At 43.8% G+C, this 24159-nt stretch overlaps 1 protein-coding gene across 1 annotated transcript in view; it reads left to right on the top strand.

Annotated features, from left to right (window-relative positions):
* CARMIL3 (capping protein regulator and myosin 1 linker 3) overlaps positions 1–24159 on the top strand; it is a 95609-nt gene that overhangs the window by 25251 nt on the left and 46199 nt on the right. Inside the window, exons 8-19 of the mRNA XM_044287936.1 lie at positions 582–655; positions 739–814; positions 915–1003; positions 9595–9689; positions 12081–12167; positions 12352–12461; positions 15705–15782; positions 16387–16463; positions 16719–16823; positions 18107–18176; positions 18923–19004; positions 22145–22241. Coding sequence (XP_044143871.1) covers positions 582–655; positions 739–814; positions 915–1003; positions 9595–9689; positions 12081–12167; positions 12352–12461; positions 15705–15782; positions 16387–16463; positions 16719–16823; positions 18107–18176; positions 18923–19004; positions 22145–22241 — 1040 coding nt within the window. The remainder of the gene's footprint in view (positions 1–581; positions 656–738; positions 815–914; positions 1004–9594; positions 9690–12080; positions 12168–12351; positions 12462–15704; positions 15783–16386; positions 16464–16718; positions 16824–18106; positions 18177–18922; positions 19005–22144; positions 22242–24159) is intronic.

The following is a 24159-nucleotide window of genomic DNA, read 5'->3' as shown; positions in this document are numbered from 1 at the left end:
TTTTATTTTTTAAGGCAGAATTTTACCAGGGTCCAGACTTGAACTTGCGTATTACAGTGTAATGTTCTCCATTCAATGGAGCTAAGCCACAAGCGGGTTCGTGGCCTCCAAAGTGAACAACCACTGAGGATTCTGTTGCGGAATATGCAAAATCCAGCATATGAGTGGGTCTTAAGGCTTTTTTAGAAAGTTGTAATGGACTTTGCTCTGGAATAGCTTAGGAAAAAGTTTGGGTAAATTTACAATATGTTCTCTGGTTGGGTAAATGCTGCTCTGGTTTTTTACCCTATGGTTTGTCTTTGATGATGCATTTTGTTTCTGTAAGGGTGCCTTCACACACGGCAAAATTTGTGGCAGAAAATTCCACGACTAAAAATCAGTTCATTCGAATGGGGCGACAAGCACATGGATTTTTTGCAAACCCCATTAAAGTGAATGGAGCTGATTTTCAGTTGCAGAATTTTCTGCCACAAAATCTGCCGCTTGTGAAGGCGCCCTTAATGTTACATCTGAAAACTGATTGATGTTACTGCAGAGTTTATGCAGTTTTTCTCATTTGTTCCTTCTGTGTCTCATTTCAGGATGTGGATATGATTTATCACTCTCAGGACAGCCGGGAATTTAACTTGCAGGACTTCAGCCATCTGGAAAGCAGGTCAGGGGAAAGCAGTAGGAAAGCGCTGTCACTACTCGTAGGCTACTATATTGCTCACACTGTATCTTTCTGTTCCTCCACAGGGACCTGGCTCTGGTTGTTGCAGCTTTGGCGTATAATCAGTATTTTCTCAGGCTCCAGGCCGCAAATCTCAAACTGGTAAATGCTGCAATCATTTCTGCTTTGTTTGTGGCACAAATTATGATATCTATATATTGCCTAATTTGCCTTTTTTTTTTTTTTTTTTTTTTACAATTAGGGATCGGAGGTGACAGAACAGATCCTACATTGCGTGGGCCGATCACAGCACCTAGAGGAGCTAATCCTAGAGGACTGCGGACTGAGAGCGTGAGAGAGGGAGACAGAGGGATATATAGATGGGATACCGAGATAAGGGTGGAGAGGGAGATAGGAGAACGTTAGGGGATATTAGAGGAAATCATTGATGTAATAAATAGAAGGGGTGCAAAGAAAATGGATGAACAAGAATGTGGAAAGACCAGGATGGGGTGATTCATGAAAACACCTAATTAGAGTTATTCTGTCCTGACCAGGTTATTTACTAGAAGGGGTTTCAATATGGAGTGCATGAGTATAAATGCCTGTAGTGTTTGAGATGAATGGTGTTATAAAAGATGAGCTCATCATGGGACATAATATATCGCTGACTGAGAAAAACTGGGCAGAACAATAAGTAATAAAAAAAAAAAAAAGCCAAGACGGGATTCACATAATGGAGATAACTAGAGATGAGCGAATTTTTAAATTCTGAATTTATTCGCGGCGAATCGCGTTAAAAAACAGCAATTTCCTGGCTGCAAAGAGCCTTTATAGTGGTGTAGAACACTGTGCCTTACAGTAACATACATAGGGAGTCTGCTTTGGTAGTAAATTAAAACTGTGAGTCCGTATGACATGCAGATGACACTTCACTTATTTGGGCAGTCACGGGGCCAAAACTGACCAAATAACTTAAGGATGAACTCAGCCTTAAAGGTCGATGTTAGCACCAAGAAGAAGCACACCCCTTTTACACCGTCGCCAGCTGATTCCACATAGATGTCTACAGAACCTGTTCTATTAAACGCGTATACCAGTAGAGCCCCCCGGACAGAGTGGAGAGGGTGTCAGCAGTAAGTTTGTGTTGACATCACTGATTAATTTGCCCTTCCTTTGATCCATCAGAACAATAACCCACAAAAAACGGATCCTGTCTGTGGAGCATACGCCTTCACTCGGTCAGCAATTTTTCAATAATCCATCAGTATTGCTAATGACAAAAAAAAAAACCAAGAGTGGATCTAAAACAGAGATGACACGTGAATGGATTATTTGCATGTCTTCTGTGTTTTGTACCCACTCCTGCTTATGGCTACCAAATCATAAGCCGATTCTGATGGGACCATACAGGCCTTACAGCTGCTACACTACATAGACAGGATCCATTGTGCATCTCATTTTTCCTTGGACCTATGACATAGTGGAGAGGTGGAAGCAGCATGAGGAGACCACAGAGTAGCCCAATGACAGAGTCTGGAGGTGGCAGCAGCATCAGGAGGCCACAGAGTGGCAGGATGATGAAAGATTGTGGAGGTGGCAGCAGCATGAGGAGGCGACAGAGTAGCATGACAACGAGAGATTGTGGAGGTGTCAGCAGCACTAAGAGACCACAGAGTGGCACAACGACGAGAGATTATGAAGGTGTCAGCAGCATGAGGAGGCCACAGAGTGGTACGACAGCGAGAGATTGTGGAGGTGTCAGAGGCATGAAGAGGCCACAGAGTAGCACAACGACGAGAGCTTGTGGAGGTGGCAGCAGCATGAGAAGACCACAGAGTGGCACGACGATGAGAGATTGTGGAGGTGGCAGCAGCATGAGGAGGCTACAGAGTGGCACGATGACGAGAGATTGTGAAGGTGTCAGCAGCATAAGGAGGCCAGAATTGCACCACGACAAGAGATTGTGGAGGTGGCAGCAGCATGAGGAGGCCAACGAGTGGCACAATGACCAAGTCTGGAGTTGGCAGCGGCATGAGGAGACCACAGAGTGGCCCAATAACAGAGTGTGGAGGTGGTGGCGGCAGCAGCAGCATCAGGAGGAGGCCACAGAGTGGCACAATGACAGAGTCTGGAGGTGGCAGCAGTATGAGGAGGCCACAGAGTGGCACAATGACCGAATCTAGAGGTGGCGGCAATATAAGGAGACCACAGAGTGGACCAATGACAGAGTGTGGAGGTGGTGGCAGCAGCAGCATCAGGAGGAGGCCACAGAGTGGCCCAATGACAGAGTGTGGAGGTGGTGGCAGCAGCAGCATCAGGAGCATACTACAGAGTGGCAAGGTGACATAGTGTGGAGTTGGCAGCAGCAAGAGGATACTACAGAGTGGCAAGATGACATAGTGTGGAGTTGGAAGTAGCAGCAGCATCAGGATACCACACAGTGGCAAGGTGACATTGCGTGGAGATGGCAGCAGCAGCGGCATCAGGAGGCCACAGAGGGGCAAGGTGACATAGTGTGGAGATGGCAGCAGCAGCAGCACCAGGATACCACAGAGTGGCAAGGTGACACATTGTGGATATGGCAGCAGTAGCAGCATCAGGATACCACAGAGTGGCAAGGTGACATAGTGTGGATATGGCAGCAGCAGCAGCATCAGGATACCACAGAATGGCAAGGTGACATAGTGTGGATATGGCAGAAGCAGCAGCAGCAGGAGGATACCACAGAGTGGCAAGGTGACATAGTGTGGCGATAGCATTAGCAGCATCAGGATACCACACAGTGGCAAGGTGACATAGTGTGAAGATGGCAGCAGCAGCATCAGGAGACCACAGCGTGGCAAGGAGACATAGTGTGGAGATGGCAGCAGCATCAGGTTACCACAGAGTGGCAAGGTGACATAGTGTGTAGATGGTAGCAGCATCAGGATACCACAGAGTTGCAAGGTGACAGTGTGGATATGGCAGTAGGAGGATACCACAGAGTGGCAAGGTGACATAGTGTGGAGATGGCAGTAGCATACAGATACCACAAAGTGGCAAGGTGACCTAGTGTGGAGATGGCAGCAGCAGCTTTAGGATACTACATAGTGGCAAGGTGACACAGTGTGGATATAGCAGCAGTAGATGGTAGCAGCATCAGGATACCACAGAGTTGCAAGGTGACAGTGTGGATATGGCAGTAGGAGGATACCACAGAGTGGCAAGGTGACATAGTGTGGAGATGGCAGTAGCATACAGATACCACACAGTGGCAAGGTGACATAGTGTGAAGATGGCAGCAGCAGCATCAGGAGACCACAGAGTGGCAAGGAGACATAGTGTGGAGATGGCAGCAGCATCAGGATACCACAGAGTGGCAAGGTGACATAGTGTGTAGATGGTAGCAGCATCAGGATACCACAGAGTTGCAAGGTGACAGTGTGGATATGGCAGTAGGAGGATACCACAGAGTGGCAAGGTGACAGTGTGGAGATGGCAGTAGCATACAGATACCACAGAGTGGCAAGGAGACATAGTGTGGAGATGGCAGCAGCATCAGGATACCACAGAGTGGCAAGGTGACATACTGTGGATATGGCAGCAGGAGGATACCACAGCATGGCAAGGTGACATAGTGTGGAACTGGCAGTAGCAGCAGCAGGAGGATACCACAGAGTGGCAAGGTGACATAGTGTGGATATGGCAGCAGCAGCATCCAGATACCACAGAGTAGCAAGGTGACACAGTGTGGATATTGTAGCAGCAGCAGGAAGATACCAGAGTGGCAAGGTGATATAGTGTGGAGATGGCAGCAGCAGGATACCACAGAGTGTCAAGGTGACATAGTGGGGAGATGGCAGTAGCAGCATCAGAATACCACAGAGTGGCAAGGTGACATAGAGTGGAGATGGCAGTAGCAGAAGCATAAGGATACCACAGAGTGGCAAGGTGACATAGTGTGGAGATGGCAGCAGCATCAGGATACCACAGAGTGGCAAGGTGACATAGGGTGGATATGGCAGCAGCATCAGGATACCACAGAGTGGCAAGGGGACATAGTGTAGATATGGCAGCAACAGCAGCAGCATCAGGATAGCACAGAGTGGCAAGGTGACATAGTGTGGATATGGCAGCAGCAGTAGCATAAGGATACCAGAGTGGCAAGGTGACATAGTGTGGAGATGGCAGCAGCAGCATCCAGATACCACAGAGTGGCAAGGTGATATAGTGTGGATATGGCAGAAGCAGCAGGAGGATACCACAGAGTGGCAAGATGACAGTGTGGAGATGGCAGCAGCAGCTGCATCAGGAGACCACAAAATGACCCGGTGACAGAGTGTGGTGGTGGGTGGCAATACCGAATGACGAAGGTGGGTGAAAGAAGGAGCACTTGGCATCAGATGTGTTGCATTAGGCGGGTGGCAGCATCAGAGTAGTAGCTGAGGCAGGTAGCCAAAAGAAACTGGTCTCTTTTGTCAAAGTGTTGGTGTGGCACCATGGATGATCTAGTCTGATGCATCAGGAATTGGTGGTTGGAAATCCCGGCTGACTCATGCCTGACTCATTTTGACAAAGGTCAGTCTCTCAACAATTTGGGTGGACAGGCAACTTCTTCTTGGGGTAAGTATGGCCACCGCCACACTAAACACCTGCTCTGATTACAGACTACTGGCCGGGCAAGACAGCTTTCCAGAGCAAACTCTGCTAGTTGCGGCCACAAATCCAGTTTGGCTGCCTAGTAGTCCAGTGGATCTTCAATGTGGGTTGGCAGGGTGCTGTCCAAGTATGCCACCACCTGCTGGTTCAGGTCCTACTCCAGGTCTACCTGCTGCTGCTGGTGAGTAGTTTCTTCACTATGCGGGTGAAGAAAGCTACTCATCAGCGACTGTAGACTCAGGCTGCTGCTGATGGAGCTGCTCCTGAAACCTCACCCCTCCCCAGCAGCCATGGCAGTGGAACGTGAGCGCAGAGGGCCCCCCAGTCAGACCTGTGATAGGATGGACAATGGCGCAGATAGGCAGCGGCCAACTGACTACATAGGATGTCTCTGTAGTAGGTCAGTTTGTCCTCCCTCTCAGTGGGTGTAAAAAAAAGGCTCCCATTCTGGACCAGTAGCGAGGGTTTAAAAGGTGGAGAGCCAGAAGTCATCCCTCTGCCGAATGGTAACAATTTGGCTGTCACTACGCAAGCAAGTGAGCATTGATTGGGCCATTTGTGCAAGTGACTTGGAGGGAATCCCTGCCTCCATCTCCACTGCACACTGCCAAGGTGTGTCTGGGTCATCTGTCTCATCTTCATCATCGCCCTCTAGCTCCTCTGGCTGCTCCTGCTCCTCCTCTCCTTTCACCTGAGTAGAAAAACCACCCATTTCGCTACACATTGTCTGTGCTCCAATGTCCTCCTCCCTCTCCTCCTCTTCCAGTTCAGCCCCCACAGGGCTCATGTAGCCGTGAGATCTAGGCACCACGTCTCCAGTCTCCTGACCAGCCATTGTTACCACCATCTGTTCCAGGACATGAAGCAGTGGAATGACGTTGTTCATCCCGTAGTCCTAGTGACTGACAAATAATGTGGGGTCCTCAAAACGCCGGAGCAAATGGCAGGTGTCACGCATGAGCTACCACTGGCTAACATCGAAGTTAAACAGGGGAGTACTCCTATCCGCTTGTATCATCAAGAAATCATTGATGGCCTTTCTCTGTTCGTATAGTTGGTCCAACATATGGAGTGTGGAATTCCAACGGGTGGAAACGTTGCATATCAGCCTATGTTGGGGGATGCCGTTCTGCCACTGCAGCTCAAGAGGGTGTGCTTTGCGGTGTATGAGTGGCTGAAGTGCATGCAAAGTTTCCTGCCCATTTTTTGAATGTCTTGCAGATGGGTGGAAGACTTCAGAAACTGCTTAACAACCAGATTGAACAAGTGTGCCATGCAGGGTGCATGGCTCAGCCCTCCTTGACGCAGCGCCGACACCATGTTCTTCCCGTTGTCGGTCACCATGGTTCTGATTTTGAGTTGTTGGTGAGAAAGCCAGGATTCGATTTCTTGATGAAGGACACAGAGTAGTTCCTCCCCTGTGTGACTCCGTTCGCACAGGGAAACGAGGTGCAGAACAGCGTGACACCGCTGTGCCCTGCACATGTGGTATGCTGGAGGGGCACTGTGACTTGTCCCTGCAGTGGAGGCTGAGGACATGGTGGAGGATGAGGAGTCAGAGGCAGATATTGTCGCAGGACCAACGGCGTGACAACATGGAAGCGGAAGCGGCGTGACCTGGCGAAGTTGCTGGTGTGGCTGTGCAGGAACCACATTCACCCAGTGGGCCGTAAAGGACATGTACTGTTCCTGACCGTAGTTACAGCTCTACACGTTGGCGCTGCCGTGCACTTTGGCAAACACAGACAGGCTCAATAACTGGCCCACCTTCTGTTCAACATATTTTTGCAGGGCTGGTACTGCCTTTTTTGCAAAGAAATTACAGTTTGGTACTCCCCACCTCAGCTCGGCACAAGCCATTAGTTCTCTGAAAGGTGCAGAGTCCACCAATTGGAAAGGGAGGGACTGCAGCACCAGGAACACGTTCAGCTTCTGCACCATTGGATGCGTGCACGCATACTGCTGTCTCTTGGCAATCGTTTCGGTAATTGATTGCTGACGGAATGACTGACGAGGAGTAGGAAGAGCAGGAGCATCTGGACCAGCAGAAGATGGAAATGACAGACAGCTCCCTTTGGCTGAGATGGTGGAGCCTTAATTGGCTGAAACCGGGTGCGTGCCACTGGGTGATGCAGCGGTTTCTGCGGCAGGCTAGACCACCACATCAGAGCCACGGTTCTCCCAAGCCACTGTATGTTGATGCAGGGCCGTAGTGCCAACATTGGCACCCTGGCCACGCTTCACCTTCTGCCCACAGATTATACAGGCGGATTAAGAAAAAACTGCCACACTGCCGAATAGGTGATTTCTTCCCCCAACAGTCCGCACTGACTGACTGCTACCGCCGCTTCCTCCGTGAACCCCTGCACCACTACTTCCCGGGCAGGTAGGATGCTGCGAAGCAGGTGGTCTACCCCGGGCACGTTTGGCTCCCGACCACCCTATCGACTTGCTGGCTCACAGGCAAGCTGCCATCCTCTTCTCCTGATGATGATAAAGCCCCTTCACCCGACTCCCAAGTGTGATCGGCTTCATCATCATCAAGTACTGTCTGCACGTAATTGATGTCTTCCTTAACGGTCTCTGGGTCAGGAGCCTGACCGCTCGCAACACCACCTCCCACGCCACTCTCCTCATCACTACTTGCCCGCCTAGCGGAGGAAGCGGCGGATGTCTCCTCCAGATCTTGGCTGGGCAGTAGCTGCTGACTGTCCTCTAGTAGCTCGCCCTCGCTGAAAAGTGGAGTTGAGCCAACAGCATATAATACTTCTCTGGGTGAGGTAACAGAAAAGGACAGAAGCAGGTTGAGGGCAGGTGAGGGCACAGGGCCAGCTCCCGGGCCATGCCATCTAAGGGTTGTGTCTGACGAACCCACCGACTGTTGGCTGGGGTTGTCTGATGTCACTTGGGATGAAGTGGATGAATGCGTTAACCAATCAAGACCCGCTGGGTTGCTGGTCAAGACACGACCGCTAGATGACATCGGGAGCTCAGACCTCTCGCTGCGACTCCTGCTACCACGCTCCCTTACTCTTCTACGACCTCTGCCTGCACCAGAAACATTTATGCCTCTGCCACTCCTCTGTGCATGGCCTGGCACTTCTCTGTGTGACATACTTTTAGCTGAACTAAATAAATTAAAAACAAATAAAACACCCATAAAAGCGACAAAAATATTTTTCTTTCTGTACTGAAATAGGCCACTAAACGCTTTCAACAAATATAACTGCAGAAGTGAACTTAGAATATATTTTTCTTTTTGTACTGAAATAAGCCACTAAACACTTTTACCACAAATAACTGCACCAGTGAAGTGCGTATATTTTTTTCTTTCTGTACTGAAATAGGCCACTAAACGCTTTTAACACAGATAACTGCAGAAGTAAACTGAGAATATATTTTACTTTTTGTACTGAAATAGGCCACTAAATGCTTTTACCACAAATAACTGCACCAGTGAAGTGCATATATTTTTTTCTTTCTGTACTGAAATAGGCCACTAAATGCTTTCACCGCAAATAACTTAAACAGTGAACTGCTTATATATTTTTCTTTTTGTACTGAAATACGCCACTAGATGCTTTCACCACATATAACTGCAGAAGTGAACTGCATATATATTTTTCTTTTTCCACAGATATAGGTCACTAAAGGCTTTTCAACGTAGCACTTGCACCCCAAGAACAAATTGCTGGAATGACAGAGCTGTATAATGTCTATTTGGATCCCCAAATATACTTTCCCTGCACTTGTAAATCGCTTTTCTAACACTGTCCCTAGCGCCTTCTAATGTCTTTCCCTGCATTAAGATGCTTTGAAATAATTCCTCCCTATCCTTCCCCTGCACTTATAAATCGTTTTTTGAATTTCTTTGTTCACAATGAGGTTTTTCCTATTGCTGTCCCTAGTGCCTTCTCACGTCTGTCCCTGAACTCAGAACGCTAGAAAATGGCAGAATCTAAAATGGCTGCCATATTTATAGGGCTGGCTGGCTGATGATTGGCTTCATGCATGCATGTCAATCTGGGTGATCCCGCCTTCCAAGAGTTCCTTGCCCCATGTCCTCAGTCCTCACACGTGTAGCCGCTATTTTAGGAAAAATTGCGATTCATTACCACGAAAAATAGAATTTTTCCTGAAATTCGGATCAAATTCCACTTCCTCAGCTTCGATTCGCTCATCTCTAGAGATAACGTTAGACTGAATCCAGCATTACCCACTTCCGCTCACCTTCCTTCTCTCTCACCGCTTATCCCTCTCTTTTTCCATTCCTCCTCTCTCTGTCCCTCTCTCTCCTGCAGTGATTTCGCTCTCCGCTTGGCCTCTGTATTGTCAGATAATGCAGCCTCCTCTTTGCATTCGCTGAACCTGTCACACAACCCCCTGGAAGACCGAGGTAATCCCTCCACTATAGTGCACATGCAATATAGTCTGTGTATGTGTATACAGCATAATATATTATTAATACATTGGTAAGTCCTATCTTCTCTTATGTAGCAAATGAATACTTATGATATAAATGATATGTTCATTGTGGGTAAATTGTTCTGTCGGCAGGAGCAGCCCTATTAAACCAGCCATAATGCCTAGTAGAGCTGACCCTGATTATCCTGTTGTCCTCCAGGGGCAAACACCAGTAGTGTCATCTTGACTGGACCTGTCAATCAAATGAAGGGAGAGTGCCCAGTGCTGCAGAGAGGAGGAGATAAGGGGCACCGAGAGGCTAGGGCCCATCCCTCAGAGCACTTTAAAGGGGTTGTCCCATCAGTAATGTAAAAAAAAAATATCAGATCATATACAGGTGAAACTTTAAAAATTTGAATATCGTGCAAAAGTCCATTTATTTCAGTAATGCAAATTAAAAATAATTGCATTAATGCAGCTTAAAATTAGAATTTTGTGAAAAGGTTCAATTTTCTTGGCTCAAAGTGTCACACTCCAGTCAGCTAAGGCTTTGTTCACATCACCGTTTCACAGAGAACGGAAAGGAGAAACGGTGATGTGAACGAGGCCTAATTAATCCATATCCCCTGAGCAAAGGGTACCTCAAAATTGTAACTTTGGGGTTTCATAAGCTATAAGCCATAATCATCCAAATTATAACAAATAAAGGATTGAAATATCTTGCCTTGCATGTAATTATCTCATATGTTAGTTTCACCTTTTAAGTTGCATTACTGAAAAACATGAACTTTGCACAATATTCTAATTTTTCGAGTTTCACCTGTAGTGCCTCTTTCTGACAAAGCTCAAACCAGCCCTGTAGCTCACATATATCCAGGCGTCTCCCCATTCAATGCTCCAATTGTTCTACTAGATTTATTTCAAAGCTATCACCTTAGGTAGTCTGTCCTTTTAAGGGGGCATGTCCTTGCTGCTGCAACTGGTGGCAGTTGGAGGACAGAGAAATTAGAAAAAGAGCAAACAGAAGGTGGCGCTATACAGATAGATTTAATTGAATAACTTAGTAGCTATAATACATTTTTAATTATATGCAATTACAAAAGTATTCTGTTCCTGGTGCTGGTTTGAAAACTGTAGAATGTATTTCATGGGACAACCCCTTTAAGCCCTAATAATTAAAATAAATATTTCTCATTAACAGTATCATGGATCTGCTAAGTAAAGTATGCTTTTATAGAACAGAATCAGCCCTGCCAGGCATTATAACGGGTTGATCCTGCTGACAGATGCTCCTTAAAGAGAATCTCAACATAATTACTCCAACCACTAAACCTAGTTAACAACCACCTCAAATCCCCTTTTATTTCTTGGGATGCAGAGAGTTTTTTCCATTCCTGTAGTCACCCTTATGAATAGACACTCCTTCTGCTAAAGGACTGCATTACATTGTCCACAACTATCCACTGAATGACTGCCTAGGGCAGTGGTGGCGAACCTATGGCACGGGTGCCTAGAGGCGGCACTCAGAGCCCTCTCTGTGGGCACCCACACCCTTGAAAATGTCTAAGCCGTATCAATATGCCTTAGAATCTTCCTGCCATTTATCAGCGCACAGCGCGCTATGAACAGCACAAGCAGCGCACTAAATGTAGGCAGGCTATTATAGCTAAATGATATATATACTATACTGGACTGTAGTATTCAGGTTACATTGCGGTGTTGGCACTTTGCGATAAATATGTGGGTTTTATGTTACAGTTTGGGCACTCGGTCTGTAAAAGGTTCGCCATCACTGGCCTAGGGCATATTTACCCTACAGGCAGCCTATGCAGTTGCTTGGGGCCCATACAACAATAGGGGCCAGCTCGAGCTAGACTCATCTTCCCTTGCTATGGGTTGTGTTAGGCCTCTTCCACGCCAGCATTATTGATTTCCGTTGTTCTGCTCCATTATAGGAACAGAACAATGAAAATAACAGAAGATTCGCACATAACTGAAAGGAACAGAGCCTAACAGATCCCATTGACTATAATGGGATCCATTTGATTTCTGTCCAGGAGTCTGCTTTTTTTAGCTGAGAAAAAAGTCCTACATGCAGGATATTTCTAACTGCTGTTTTTGGTGGAATCTGTGATGGAGGCCCTGAATGGAGCCCACAAAGCAGATGTGAACAAGCCTAACCTGTACATGTCTCCCACTCTCTAAGATCAAAGAAAAATTAGCAAATGAGGTATGGCGAAAGGGGGCAGAAGCTCACGCCACATTTATCTCCTATAATTGGTGGGAGGGCAAAAAGTTCTGGGCCTTCTATTTTTGGGTGAGGAGCTATAAAGGTCTCTGATGTGTGAAAGCCCTAGTTACATAATTTTTTTGCTGTTTTCAGGGATCTCTGCTCTCTCCCAGCAATTCCTGTATTTTCATGCTGGACTTAGGAGCCTCAATTTGAGTAAAACAAACATCACCGCGAGAGGTACATTAATGCCTGCCATCTTCCTGCATGTAACTGTGGCACTCTTTTATAATATCTTACCGTGCTTGCCTAAATTGTGTTCTTGTTTGTGAGAAACTGGACGACTGTGGCACGGTGTGTGTGATAACCTGGCATGTGCAATGCTCTACATGTACGTTATTATTGTTGGGCTTTCTTTCTGTAGGAGCACTCTCTCTGTGTCAGTCTCTCTGCCAGAATGCTCTTTTCTCCTCCTCGTTGCACTCACTGACCCTCAGTAAGAACCCTGGACTTCTCGGGAGCGAGGAGACCAATGTGAGACTGACCCCTAACAACACTACCCATATATCAGCATGCATTTATAACCCCCACCTAATTCTTCACTGTCTCTACATCTTATCTGCATGCAGGTCATCCCCTACTACTACCGTATCTAATATCATGCATGCACTCCCTTTAATTATTACCCATCCTGCTTCAATCTATCACTCACACACTGTATCCTTCTATAAAAGTTGTACACATCACATCCCCATCCATTACAACTCCCTTGCTTGCTCATTTTTATTGTTTCCTTAGCATTTTCATTTACACATGCACCTTTTAGTGGTACTTCTATATCCTTATCTGCATCATCTTTTACTAATATATATATCATTCATATTTAAGGAACTGCTGATTCAAAGGGGTTCCCTGTAAACTATTTAAAATGGCCACCAGTAACCTGGCCTAGAATGAGAGCAGGACTTGTTGTCTCCACTTGAAAAGTTGCCTAGGAATGAGGGGGCTTACTACACACTAGGCTCTGGTACTTCCATATACTACATATTGGTGAGTTTTCCTGCCAGGCTGCTCAGCCATGATAACACATCATAGGCAGGATCTCATCATTACCATCTTATGTAGAGCAGTATAGTGAAGCCCTGTCCTCCTAGGCAACCAGTCCTGCTCCCCTTCTAGGGCAGGTGGCTAACATTCATTTTAAGTCATTCCCGAAGAAGCCCTTTAAGAGGTATTATAGCATATCATGATCAATCAAACATGTCCTAAGGGTCACATCCATAGGAGTGCTCTCAAGGTATTACTGCATTTGATGTGGCTTGAGAGGTGGCCATATACAAAAGTCATCTTTCCATTAAAGTTATCTCATAAGCCCCAACCATATGACCCATATGACATGTCATGAAATGTTAGAATAGACAAAAATAAAGCATGTGAACCTGGCATGTTCATCTACAACATACAAGTAACACAGTAAGAAAGATGCCGAACTAAAGGTATCTTCTATCCTGCAAAATGTAGTGATATAGACATAATGTAGATGTCATATTATGATCAGTAACTAACATTAAAATGCATATTTTCTGAAAACTTAGAAGCAGATGGTTAGATATGTGACTTATTGTCACAGATATAGTCCACGTGTCATATGTTTTATTTTATTAGGATGTATAGATATTTTGCTACAGATTGTTTCAGTTCATTTAGTTAAGATTTAATACACTACCATTTAGAACAGATGGTGGTAAATTTAGTAGTGTTAGAATAAAGGAGATGACTGTTCCTTCTGTTAGTAACCCAAAAATATATGTAATACAAATTGTACGTGTTGGATATTACGAGAGCTTCATAGCAAATATCAAAGTGAGCACTGTTTTTCCATTCACCACAGAAGGGCCTGGTGTGTCCATATCTATGCCCTGCATGTTCTTTGGAATGATTCTCTGTCCTCTTCTCCTTTTCCTCTGGAGAAGGGATGTTCTGCACAGGTTCTTGATGGAACCAACAAGAGCTGAGCATCTGCTCTCTGAAGGCGCCATAGCAAGTACATGGTTTACTTCTATAATATGTACACTCTTAACCCTTTCTTGACATCCATCATACATGGATGGTAGATGTTGAATCTTTAAAGATGGCGCCCATTCAGCTCCTGTTTTAGACAGCAGACACCTGCCGGAAACCCACTGTTCTTGATCGAAGACAACTCCAATTAAGGATATTTAACCCCTCAGGTGCAGTGGTCAATTGTGACCACCACACCTGAGCAGTCATTTACAGTGAGCAGGGTGCTATCGGTGACAGGGCTTCAAGCAGTTGCCCAGTCTTTTTTAATTGATGGCCTATCCTCAGAATAGGCTATCACTAGCTCATTAGCAGTGATCCGAAACTCCACACCTGTTCAGCTGTTCTGTGTAGCTCATTCGCCGGAAATCGGCGGTGGAACTTCACAGCACTGTCAACATTGAGGTGTACAGCGCTGATCACAGCAGTGCTGCTCCTATTCACTATAATGGAGGTGAGCACTGTTGATGGTGCTCTGTAGCTCCAGCGTCGACTTCCAGCTACGGAGCCAAACAGAACAGCTGATCTGTGGGGGTGCATGGTGTCAGACCCCCACCAATCAGCTAGGGATGACCAACCCTTTTACTAGGAACACAGCGATTCTCCCATAAACTACAATAGTATACCATTGCAGTCTATGGAATAAGTGATCTAAACATTGCATGTTTAAGTCCCCTAGGGATAAAAAAATATATAAAAAGTTATAGGTGCCAGAATACGATGCAAAAAATGCAAAGAAAATGAAAGTATTAAAACATAAAAAGTATGTAAATTTGTGATCATACTGACTTGCAGATTAAAAGTTAGCAAGTCATTTTTACCACATGGCGAACTCTGTCAAAACAAACCTGAAAAACAATGGCAAAATTACACCCCACTAATATATTTTTTCCAGCTTCTCAATACATTGTATGGAAAATAGAATAATGCCATTAGAACGTACAACTTGTCCTGCAAAAGTGCCTTCATATGGATATGTGAATGGAAAAATACAAATAGTTATGGCTCTTGGAAGGAAGGGAGTAAAAAACTAAAATGGAAAATAGATGTGGTAGGAAGGGGTTAAATAGAGTAGCGAAATTAAAAGAGTAAGAAGAGAATGGGAATATTGGTCAATGGGTTAGTCATGCTAGAAAAGAAGATGATTGAGGAAGGGGAAAATACTGAGAGTAGGCTACTTAGATGGAACCAATAAGAGGTGAGGAGCATATGGACGGTTATTAGGCACAGTCTACAAGGGGAGAATGGACTATGCAGTTGCTGTGAACATGGCTCCAGATGGATGTTGACTAGTCATGAAGTCCAAACACTCAGATGCATAATTTTAGATAATTTAGTTTGCAGTTCATCTAATTTTCTACCAGAGCTAGCATGTGATTGGTCCTAATCTTTTAGCTGATATAGAGTAGAGTCACCTCTAGTGTAGACTGATACATACTGGACATTGGGGTTACGTATTTACATCCACCACTTCATAAGCCATTGTCGTATTATTCTTCCATATTTTACTTCACATCCTTACAAGTACCTATATCTTCTGCAGTTCATCTGTCTTTCTTTTTCCTGCATGATTCCCATTCTAAATATTTATCTATATATGCCATTGAGATTCAGTCTTCTCCAATCCTTACAATTATCGCTCAGAAGACACATATTACAAATTACATTTTCATCTTTGTCCCATTGCTTAATAACCACTAAATCTCTATTTTCTAGGCACTTTATACTTTTCTGTCTCACCCAAATTCGTTGGTTTATTTGGATCTCTCAGGAACAGACTGTGCTGTGGACACTGTAAGGGAATGAAGGCAATATATAAAGAATGCAAGTGTGGGAGCAGTGTATGGGATATCAGCAGTGCTTGATTGGGGTTGTATATGACAACTGTTTGGCTAGAGTTGAGTGCTTCATATCAGTTGTATAGAGGAATGAATGTAAAACGCTTAAAGTGGTTTTCAAGGAGTTTAATATTGATGACCTGTTCTCAGGATAGTCCATCAATATCAGCTCGGTGTGGGCGTCCAGCTCCCGGCATTGTCTAAAGAGGCTGCAGAGCTCCGGTGAGTGCTGTGGCCTCTTTCTAGGCCATCATGGTCATCAGTCACATGGCCTATGTGCAGCTAAGTCTCATTCAAATGAATGTGACTGTGCTCCAATATCAAGCACAGCCACTATACAATGTATGGCATTGTGTTTGGTAAGCTATTAGGAGTCTGCAGCGACCACCAAAGCACCGTGGCCTCTTCAAACAGCTGATCAGCAGGGGAGGCGGGTGCCAGACCCACAACTAATCAGATATTGATGGCTTTTCCTGAGGACAGGTCATCAATGTTGAACTCCCAGAAAACCCATTTAAAATGAGTGAAGAATATTTCAGCTGTCTTTTCTCTTCCTTCAGATTTTTGGTGCATTAGCTCTTGGTTGTTGCTCTTGTCTCTCACATCTTGACCTCTCTAAGAATTCTCTTTCACATCGGTGAGTGTCCTAGGCTTTCTTTAGAATCTCATAGAATACTTTTAGTGTATCATAGATAAGGCTCTTATGCTATATTTGAGTATGATGTGGTTCTCAATCCATTTCATTTGATGAAGTCTCAGAGTTGTCATCCTTATTTGGCAAAGACACATTTTTTAAATTGCAGTACATTTCTATTTATTTCACCAGCTATAAATGTGACTTTCAGTAGTGAAATATGCAACATAATGTACAATTTTATTTCCTTTCTAACAGAAGAACACCAGAGACACTGCCGTCTGTGGAGAAATTTTTTGGCAGCTCATTGTCACTGTCCCATGTATCATTAAGTGGAACCAAAGTGCCCCCAGAACTCTTGAGGTGAGAAACTAAGATTCCCTGTTTTGGCAACCCACTATTCCAATAGATAAGATACACTAGGACAGTGGTGGCGAACCTATGGCACAGAAGCCAGAGGCAGCACTCAGAGCCCCTCTCTGTGGGCACCTGCACCCCTTCCATTAGGGGAAACTAACTATAACAGTGGGGAACATTGAATATTGAAATCTCTTTGCAACTTTTCAAATCTCCCACCCAAAAATAGTTCCCTTCCTCCAGTATCAAGTTTAGCAGGCAGTAGCAGATTTTTTTGGGGGGGAGTTTGTACATGGCAGCCAGAGGTGTTAAATGTGACAGAAAGATGAGGAGAAGTGTACCTTTTTAACTCAGGTGGAGGTTGTCCGTTTGCTCCTCTATCGCTTGTATAGGCCCAACCTGGCTCCATCATGCTGGGATAAAATGAAGGCTTCAAAGCAATCAGCCATTTGGTGAATGAACCTTCTCTTCATCTGAAATAACACCTTGTCTATCTTTATACTATGGATACACAGAACATACAATTTTATTAAGTTCATAATATTATTAAAAATATTTACACATTAGATGGCAATCTTAGGTGGCAATCTCTATGGACTCTTCCATAAATATGCAACTTGGATTCATCTGGACCTGAATGTTTCATTCAGAGGGGAGAGAGTAATAAACTACTAGCAGACAGCTTAAAAGCTCAGAGAAGATACTGTTTGTCATTGAAGACACACATTGGTGTAAGGAGACTTATTTTCAGGCAGTGCTTCATGGAAAGGAGTATGTAAATTAGCACATACCAGCCAAACCAAAGTCATTCATCTGCAGACAGCACTGCTTCAGGGTTCTAGGCCCCTCATCAGTAAAGAGTAGGTACTGATTGGTTGGATAAGATGTCATAGATTGCGCTCTTGGGGGGTGGCTGTTTCTCATTGTCAAGACATAGTAGTGTATGGAGACTTATTTTTCCAGGCAATGGTCCATGGGAAAAAGTATGCAAATTAGCTCATACCAGTCAAACCGAAAAACAAAAGAATGAGTACTTTGAAATATAACATTCCTAGATCTCTTGTGGAATTTTCCTATCATGGGACTGTTGGGATGTCCCATATACATTAACTGACGAAATTAACTTTAATATATATCGTCATTTTTGCCCAGTGAATATTTTTCAAATAAGATCTTCATATCTTCTTCTTTATATCAATTCTGGATGTTGTCTTGCAAAAAGTTGAATTATTGTAAGAATAAGAATTATTTTCGGGCATTGGTGTGCTAAATCTATTTTCTTAACGCAGAGCCATGCTTCAGGGGCTGTGTTCCAACACTCACCTGCAGGATGTTCACATTGACTTAAGCAGTTGTGAGGTAAGTGTCAGTGTGTCAAATTGTTCTAGAATACCTAAGTGTGAGTGACTCAAATAGTTACATATAGAATACCTAACAAAGTATGCTGTCCATGCCACACACAAGGGGAAATAATCACAGCAGTAAAGTTAACCACCAGAAGTACATGAGCTGTATATAGCTGAAAATGTGAAAAAAAAAGGCAGACATGACTAGATGATTAAAAATTTAAGCGAATGAGTTTAAAACAAAATGTTGTACATACTTTTCGCTGACTTGACATTACAAAATTTCACAGCATATAATATATTTTATACATATTGTACATATTACACATGCCTATTATATAGTGCTGAGTGTAGTTTTAAATGCGGTAAGGACCATCCAACAGTCCCCATATTTATTGGGTACCTCCTGACTTCTTTATTTTCAACTCCATGTATAATGTTCTGTTTTTGAGAAGTTAAGAATCAAAAATACTAGTCCTCGAGTCTTTGACTTTGGAAAAGCTGTTTACCATCACTGACATTTCTACATGGAGTTTTCAGAAGTTTTTCAGACTCTTGCATGGCTAATATGTCCAGTTATTCAGTGTATTTCCCACTTAGGACTCTGAAAGTAACCCACCTAGAAGCTGTAATTCAAGTCACATTGATTGGCATCCATATTTTTCCAAGAAACCATTTGAATAGAAATAGTTATGCTTTATTTTTTTATTTTTTTTACAAGGACCTGGCATTTATGTTAGTTTTGCTCTACTTTTGTAGCTGCGGTCTGCAGGTGCACAGATATTACAGGAACTTTTCCCTCCAATCAGCAGTGTTGGGAGCCTGAACATATCTGATAATGGTGAGAATCATATGCTAGTGATGTCACTTTTAAAGGGAATGTATCATTAGAAAATGAATCTATTGTTTAAATCCATCATTATCTACCCTCATCTACATTGAAATTGCAACACCAAGAAGGACAAGCTGTAAGTTATGTAAATCGAGGAGGTAGCAGGTGTCAATAAGATCTGCAGATGAACCAATTTTTAAGCAAGTAGATGTAGTCTTTGGCATGTGTGAGGGGACATAAAAGCCAGACTAAAATCAAAGCTTTCTTTAGCCACATAAAACCTAAAAAATCAGATCAAGTTGTGTGGGATGATTGTGCGATGCCTCCTGTTTGTCAACCTGCAAGTTATCACCACTTGTCGCAAACTGAGAGGAACGAAAACCTTGAACCAAGAAACCTTGGTTTATCACTTCTTCAGATCGCTACACGCCTAGGCTGAGATGTCATCAATGATCAATGTTCCATGTCCCAATGGATGGAAGAACAATGATGAACTGAAATGACAGCAAGAGATAAATAGAGACAAACCTCTGTACGGATGGATCGTCCTTAATTAAATATTGTGTGTAGTGACCCTTTCTGTACTGCAATTGTCTAGGGCAAACAGTGTCTACACAAACCAGAAGGCATTTGCACAACACTGGGCTACAAACCAGATGTTCAACTACATGTTTTCCATTGACCTCACAACAAAGTCCTCAAAGGCCATCATGGTAGTCTGCAAGAAAGCAATGGAGGCTGGAATGGAAATCTATCCTTCTATACTCTTCATCAACAAATCCCACTTTTGTCTCAGACGCCATGAGAGCCGGAGATTGGTATGGAGACGAAATGGGCAACGTCATCAAGAGGCCTTCACAAGGGTACCACACACTTGTTCTACTCCCGGGATTATGATGAGGGGTGACAATAGCCAGATCCCTTTAGTCTTCACATGAGGAACACTAACAGCCCGACATTACTTTTATTTGGTCATTAAACCAGTCTGAGGAGCCGTTTTTCAACAGGATATCACCAGGCCGCATGGTGCTCATGCTACTGTGAGCAGGTTGCGTGGCCTAAACGTGCTATCATGCCCTGTCTCCCATTGAGCACATTTAGAATGTCACTGGTCGGCAAAAAGGAAGCTGCTACCAGGGGATATTGATGATTTGCATGCCCAAGTGCATTTAGCATGGCAGAACATTCCTCAGACCACCATTAATAACCTCATAGATAGCATGCCAAGGTGTGTAAGTGCATGTACTTCTGCATGTCGCACTCGATACTGAATATATTGAGATATTTTTTATATTTTGGTTGAGATTTATCTAAACTGCTGTAAAGGAAACTGGCTTAGTTGTCCATAGCATCCAGATTTCTCCTTTCTTATTTTTTAGAGCTTCTTTGGAAAATGAAAGGTGGACTCTGATTGTTTGCTATGAGCAACTAAACTAGTTTTCCTTTGTACCAGTTTTGACAAATCTTCCCCTATGTTTCAATTTTTATCATTGACTTATATGTTAATCCTGTCATTTCCATAATTTCATGAGTTTCCCTTCTTGGTGTTGCAATTTCAATGTTGAGGACATTATGTTTTAAAAAATCACAAAATCTTGCATTTTGACACTAGTCACTAAACTCTCAATAGACAAAAATTTCCTTTTTTGTAGAGATCACTTCATCAATCATCTCAATAACATCACAGACCCCTTAGTGACCATCCAGGAAGAAAACCTTTTTGCATCACCACTTCCCAAGACCTATAACTTTTAACATTTTCTTTCTATGGAGTTGTACAAGGGCTTGATTTTAGCGGGACGACTTGTAGTTTTCATTGGTATCATTTTTGGACAAATTCCACTTTTTGATCACTTGTTATTAAGTTTTTTGGTGAGGACTAAGAATAAATAAGCAATTCTGCAAAAAAAAATGTTGACGTTCACCGTAGAGGATCATTTACATGATATTTGTGTAGTGTGGGTCGTTATGGGTGCGGTGATACCAAACATGTGGGGGAGATCTTATTTTTGCTTTTTTTTCATGGAAAAGCACATTTTCAATGGAATCAAAACTATTTATTTTTTTATCTCATTTTTTTATTGAATATTTTATTTTTAACTTTTTATTTTTTTACCACTTAATAGTCCCGCAAGGGAACTATAACAGGCAATCTTTTGATTGCTTTTAAAATACAATGCACAATCCCTATATAAATTGCATCTTAATGTCAATGCTATATTAACATTGACCAGCAGGCTGCGCCAGAGAGACACTCTGGAAAACAATCAAGGCTGGCTTGGGGCCTATACCAGACCCCTGCTAGTCTTTACGTGCGGTGCGATGCGTTTTTCACTGATGTTTGCTAAGAGATGTTGTTTGTAAACCTTCAGTTTTTTTATCACGCGCGTGAAAAACACATCAAAACGCATTTCACCCGCACGGAAAAAACTGAACAACTGAACGCAATCGCAGACAAAACTGACTGAACTTGCTTGCAAAATGGTGCGAGTTTCACTGAACGCACCCTGAACGCATCCGGACCTAATCCGTATCGTTCATGTGAAAGAGGGCTTAAGTAGGACTGACGATTGAAGACAGACTGTCTTTAGTAATGCTCAGCTACAGCTTTACTAAGAAGGCTTTTTACACCATGTTTTCTAGTGCAAAGAAGCATCTCTCCCTAATAAAGTATATTACAAGAATGTTTAGCATCCTCGTCCCTACTCAAGGGTAAAAATAAACTGAGACAACAGTTACACTTTAAGTGCAATGGAGGCAGAGATTTACTAAGTATTCTTAACAATTAATATCTTGGTGAGAGATTCCCTTTGGATAATGGTCTCAGGTACCCCAATTCTCCCTGCACAGAGACCTCTGCACAGTTCATAGAGCATGCTCACAAGTTAATAAGTCATTACTAGACACTATGGTCCATGTGGCTACTGTAAAGCAAATCTTTCTGCTGTTTATCATAATCATATACAGAAAATAGAACACAAAAACCTCTGCAGTGAGAAAATAAAAACAGAAAAGAATATGGATACGTTTCAGTATCTGATTTTAAGCAGTAAAATAAAATGTAGGTGATACGTTCCCTTTAATGGTCTGTGTTTTTCACTACAGAAGTTCTTATCTTTAACTTTGATTTGTTTATTGTGTTTTATTAGGATTAGACTCTCATTTGCTCTCCCTTGTCCCTGCTTTGGGCAGAAGTAGGCATCTCAAACATCTTTCGATTGGCAGAAACTTCTCAGTTAAGTCACGGTGAGAGTTTATTATACAATGCTGGGTATAATGCCTGGGTTTTTACAAGATTTTATCTGTGCAGTGAATTCCAATTAAAGGAGTTGCCTCATCTTGCCATTACTATGATGAGATTTGAGACCGTCTCGGCCACCAGCCGGCCAGGAAACAGTGGAGCATGCTGGCGCTCTCTGTTTCAGTAGCTCCCATTGCTGTGCATGGAAGCTATGGAAACAGTCTGGGACAGCAAGCTATGCTATTACTAGTGATGAGCGAAGTGAGCTTCGGATCCTAGATCCAAAGTTGCTTCGGTCAAAACTTAGTTTTGAATACTGTACGGAGATTCGTGTCCGTACGGTATTCAAATGTTTGGGCTTTGGTGAGTTGAAATGAGTTGTCACCGAAGTCTTCGACGTTCGATTTTTAAAATTGAAAACCATTTTAAAACAGGAATCCGAAGTCAGCTTTGGTACTGGCTGGTATCTTTGTACCGAAGCTGACTCCGGAACCAAGTTTTAAAATGGTTTTGAATTTGAAAAATCGCGAAGTTATTCACCAAAGTCTCACCTGAGCCTTTACATTTTAATGCTGTACGGAGACGGATCTCCGTACAGCAATAAAACAAAGTTTTGAGCAAATCAACTTTGGATCTTAGATCAGAAGCTCTATTCGCTCATCCCTAGCTATTACCCTAATTCGGAAACAGGATAGCTTGCTGTCATATGCTGTTTCTGTATCTTGTATGCACCAGAATGAGAACTACTCAAACAGGAAGTGCTGGCATGCTCCCCTGTTTGCCGGTCAGCTCGTGGTTGGGACTGTGTCTCATCTCGCCTTAGTACAGGCAAGATGAGACAACCCCTGAAAAAGGAAGACTAAAACTGATTGAAAAAAGTTAATACACACAATAAAATCTCACTTGGTAAGACTACTTTCACATATGCAATAAAGGTATTCAGCAGGCTGTTCCGGAAGAGGAACAGCCTGCCATAGTTCACCTTATCAGGAAAAGCCAGATAGAGCCATACACTTGGATCCAGCAGGGATTCGACCAATTTCCAGCATGAGCAAAAACTGGTGCATGCACTGTTTTTTGTCCAGCCCAAACCAGGTGCTCATGTCGGAAACCATTATACCCAATGGGGTCTGGTGGTTCATGGCAGTATCCGGCTAGACCAGATCTGCTGAACTCACTGGCTGTTCCTCTGCTGGAAAGTAGCCATTTGTTAGTCTGCAATGGCTTGTACAAACACAGTCTAACAATCCTGCACAGAAAAGGGGACATTGAGACCTTCTTGGTTACAATGTATTGGTAAAAACTGGAGAATGTATGATTAAAGGGGGGAGTTTTTGTTTTCCTAATATCAATTATAGTCACATCAGTAGGAGGAGGTACATGCCTATATGTATTATGTCTAGATGCTTTTTGCATCTGGTTTGACAAGGAAACGTTTCATAATGGGAAAAGGGAGAGGCTTAAAGGGATTCTGTCATTAAATTTTAGCCCTATAAGCTATACATATGCCCATGTCCGTACTAATAACATGAACCCTAAACTCGCCTTATTAAACCTGCTTGTGGCTCTATTAGCCCAAAAAAACGTTTTTTTTAACCGGTCAATCACCTACCTAAGGTGCCCAAGGGGATGTCAGTTAATACAGGGTGCCCGGCCGTCTGGTGCCCAGCGCCTCCTTCCCAGTATTAATCGCCGCCCTCCTCACCTCAGCGCTGCCTCCGCCAGATCCGTCCGGCCCTCTGCCAGATCCGGAACCCTATGCTCAGCCTGATGCACCGCGGACTCCTGGCAGCGGCTTCGTTGAGCGAAGTGCGCATGCGCACCAGGCGGCGCATGTGCACTTCGCTCAACGAAGCCGCTGCCAGGAGTCCACGGTCCATCAGGCTGAGCATAGTGCGCAGGTGTCGGATCTGGCAGAGGGCC

This window comes from Bufo gargarizans, chromosome 1 (assembly GCF_014858855.1).
Source record: "Bufo gargarizans isolate SCDJY-AF-19 chromosome 1, ASM1485885v1, whole genome shotgun sequence".
Taxonomy (NCBI): Eukaryota; Metazoa; Chordata; class Amphibia; order Anura; family Bufonidae; genus Bufo; species Bufo gargarizans.
The sequence above is the reverse complement of the archived record's forward strand: the minus strand, read 5'-3'. Positions and strand labels throughout refer to the sequence as shown.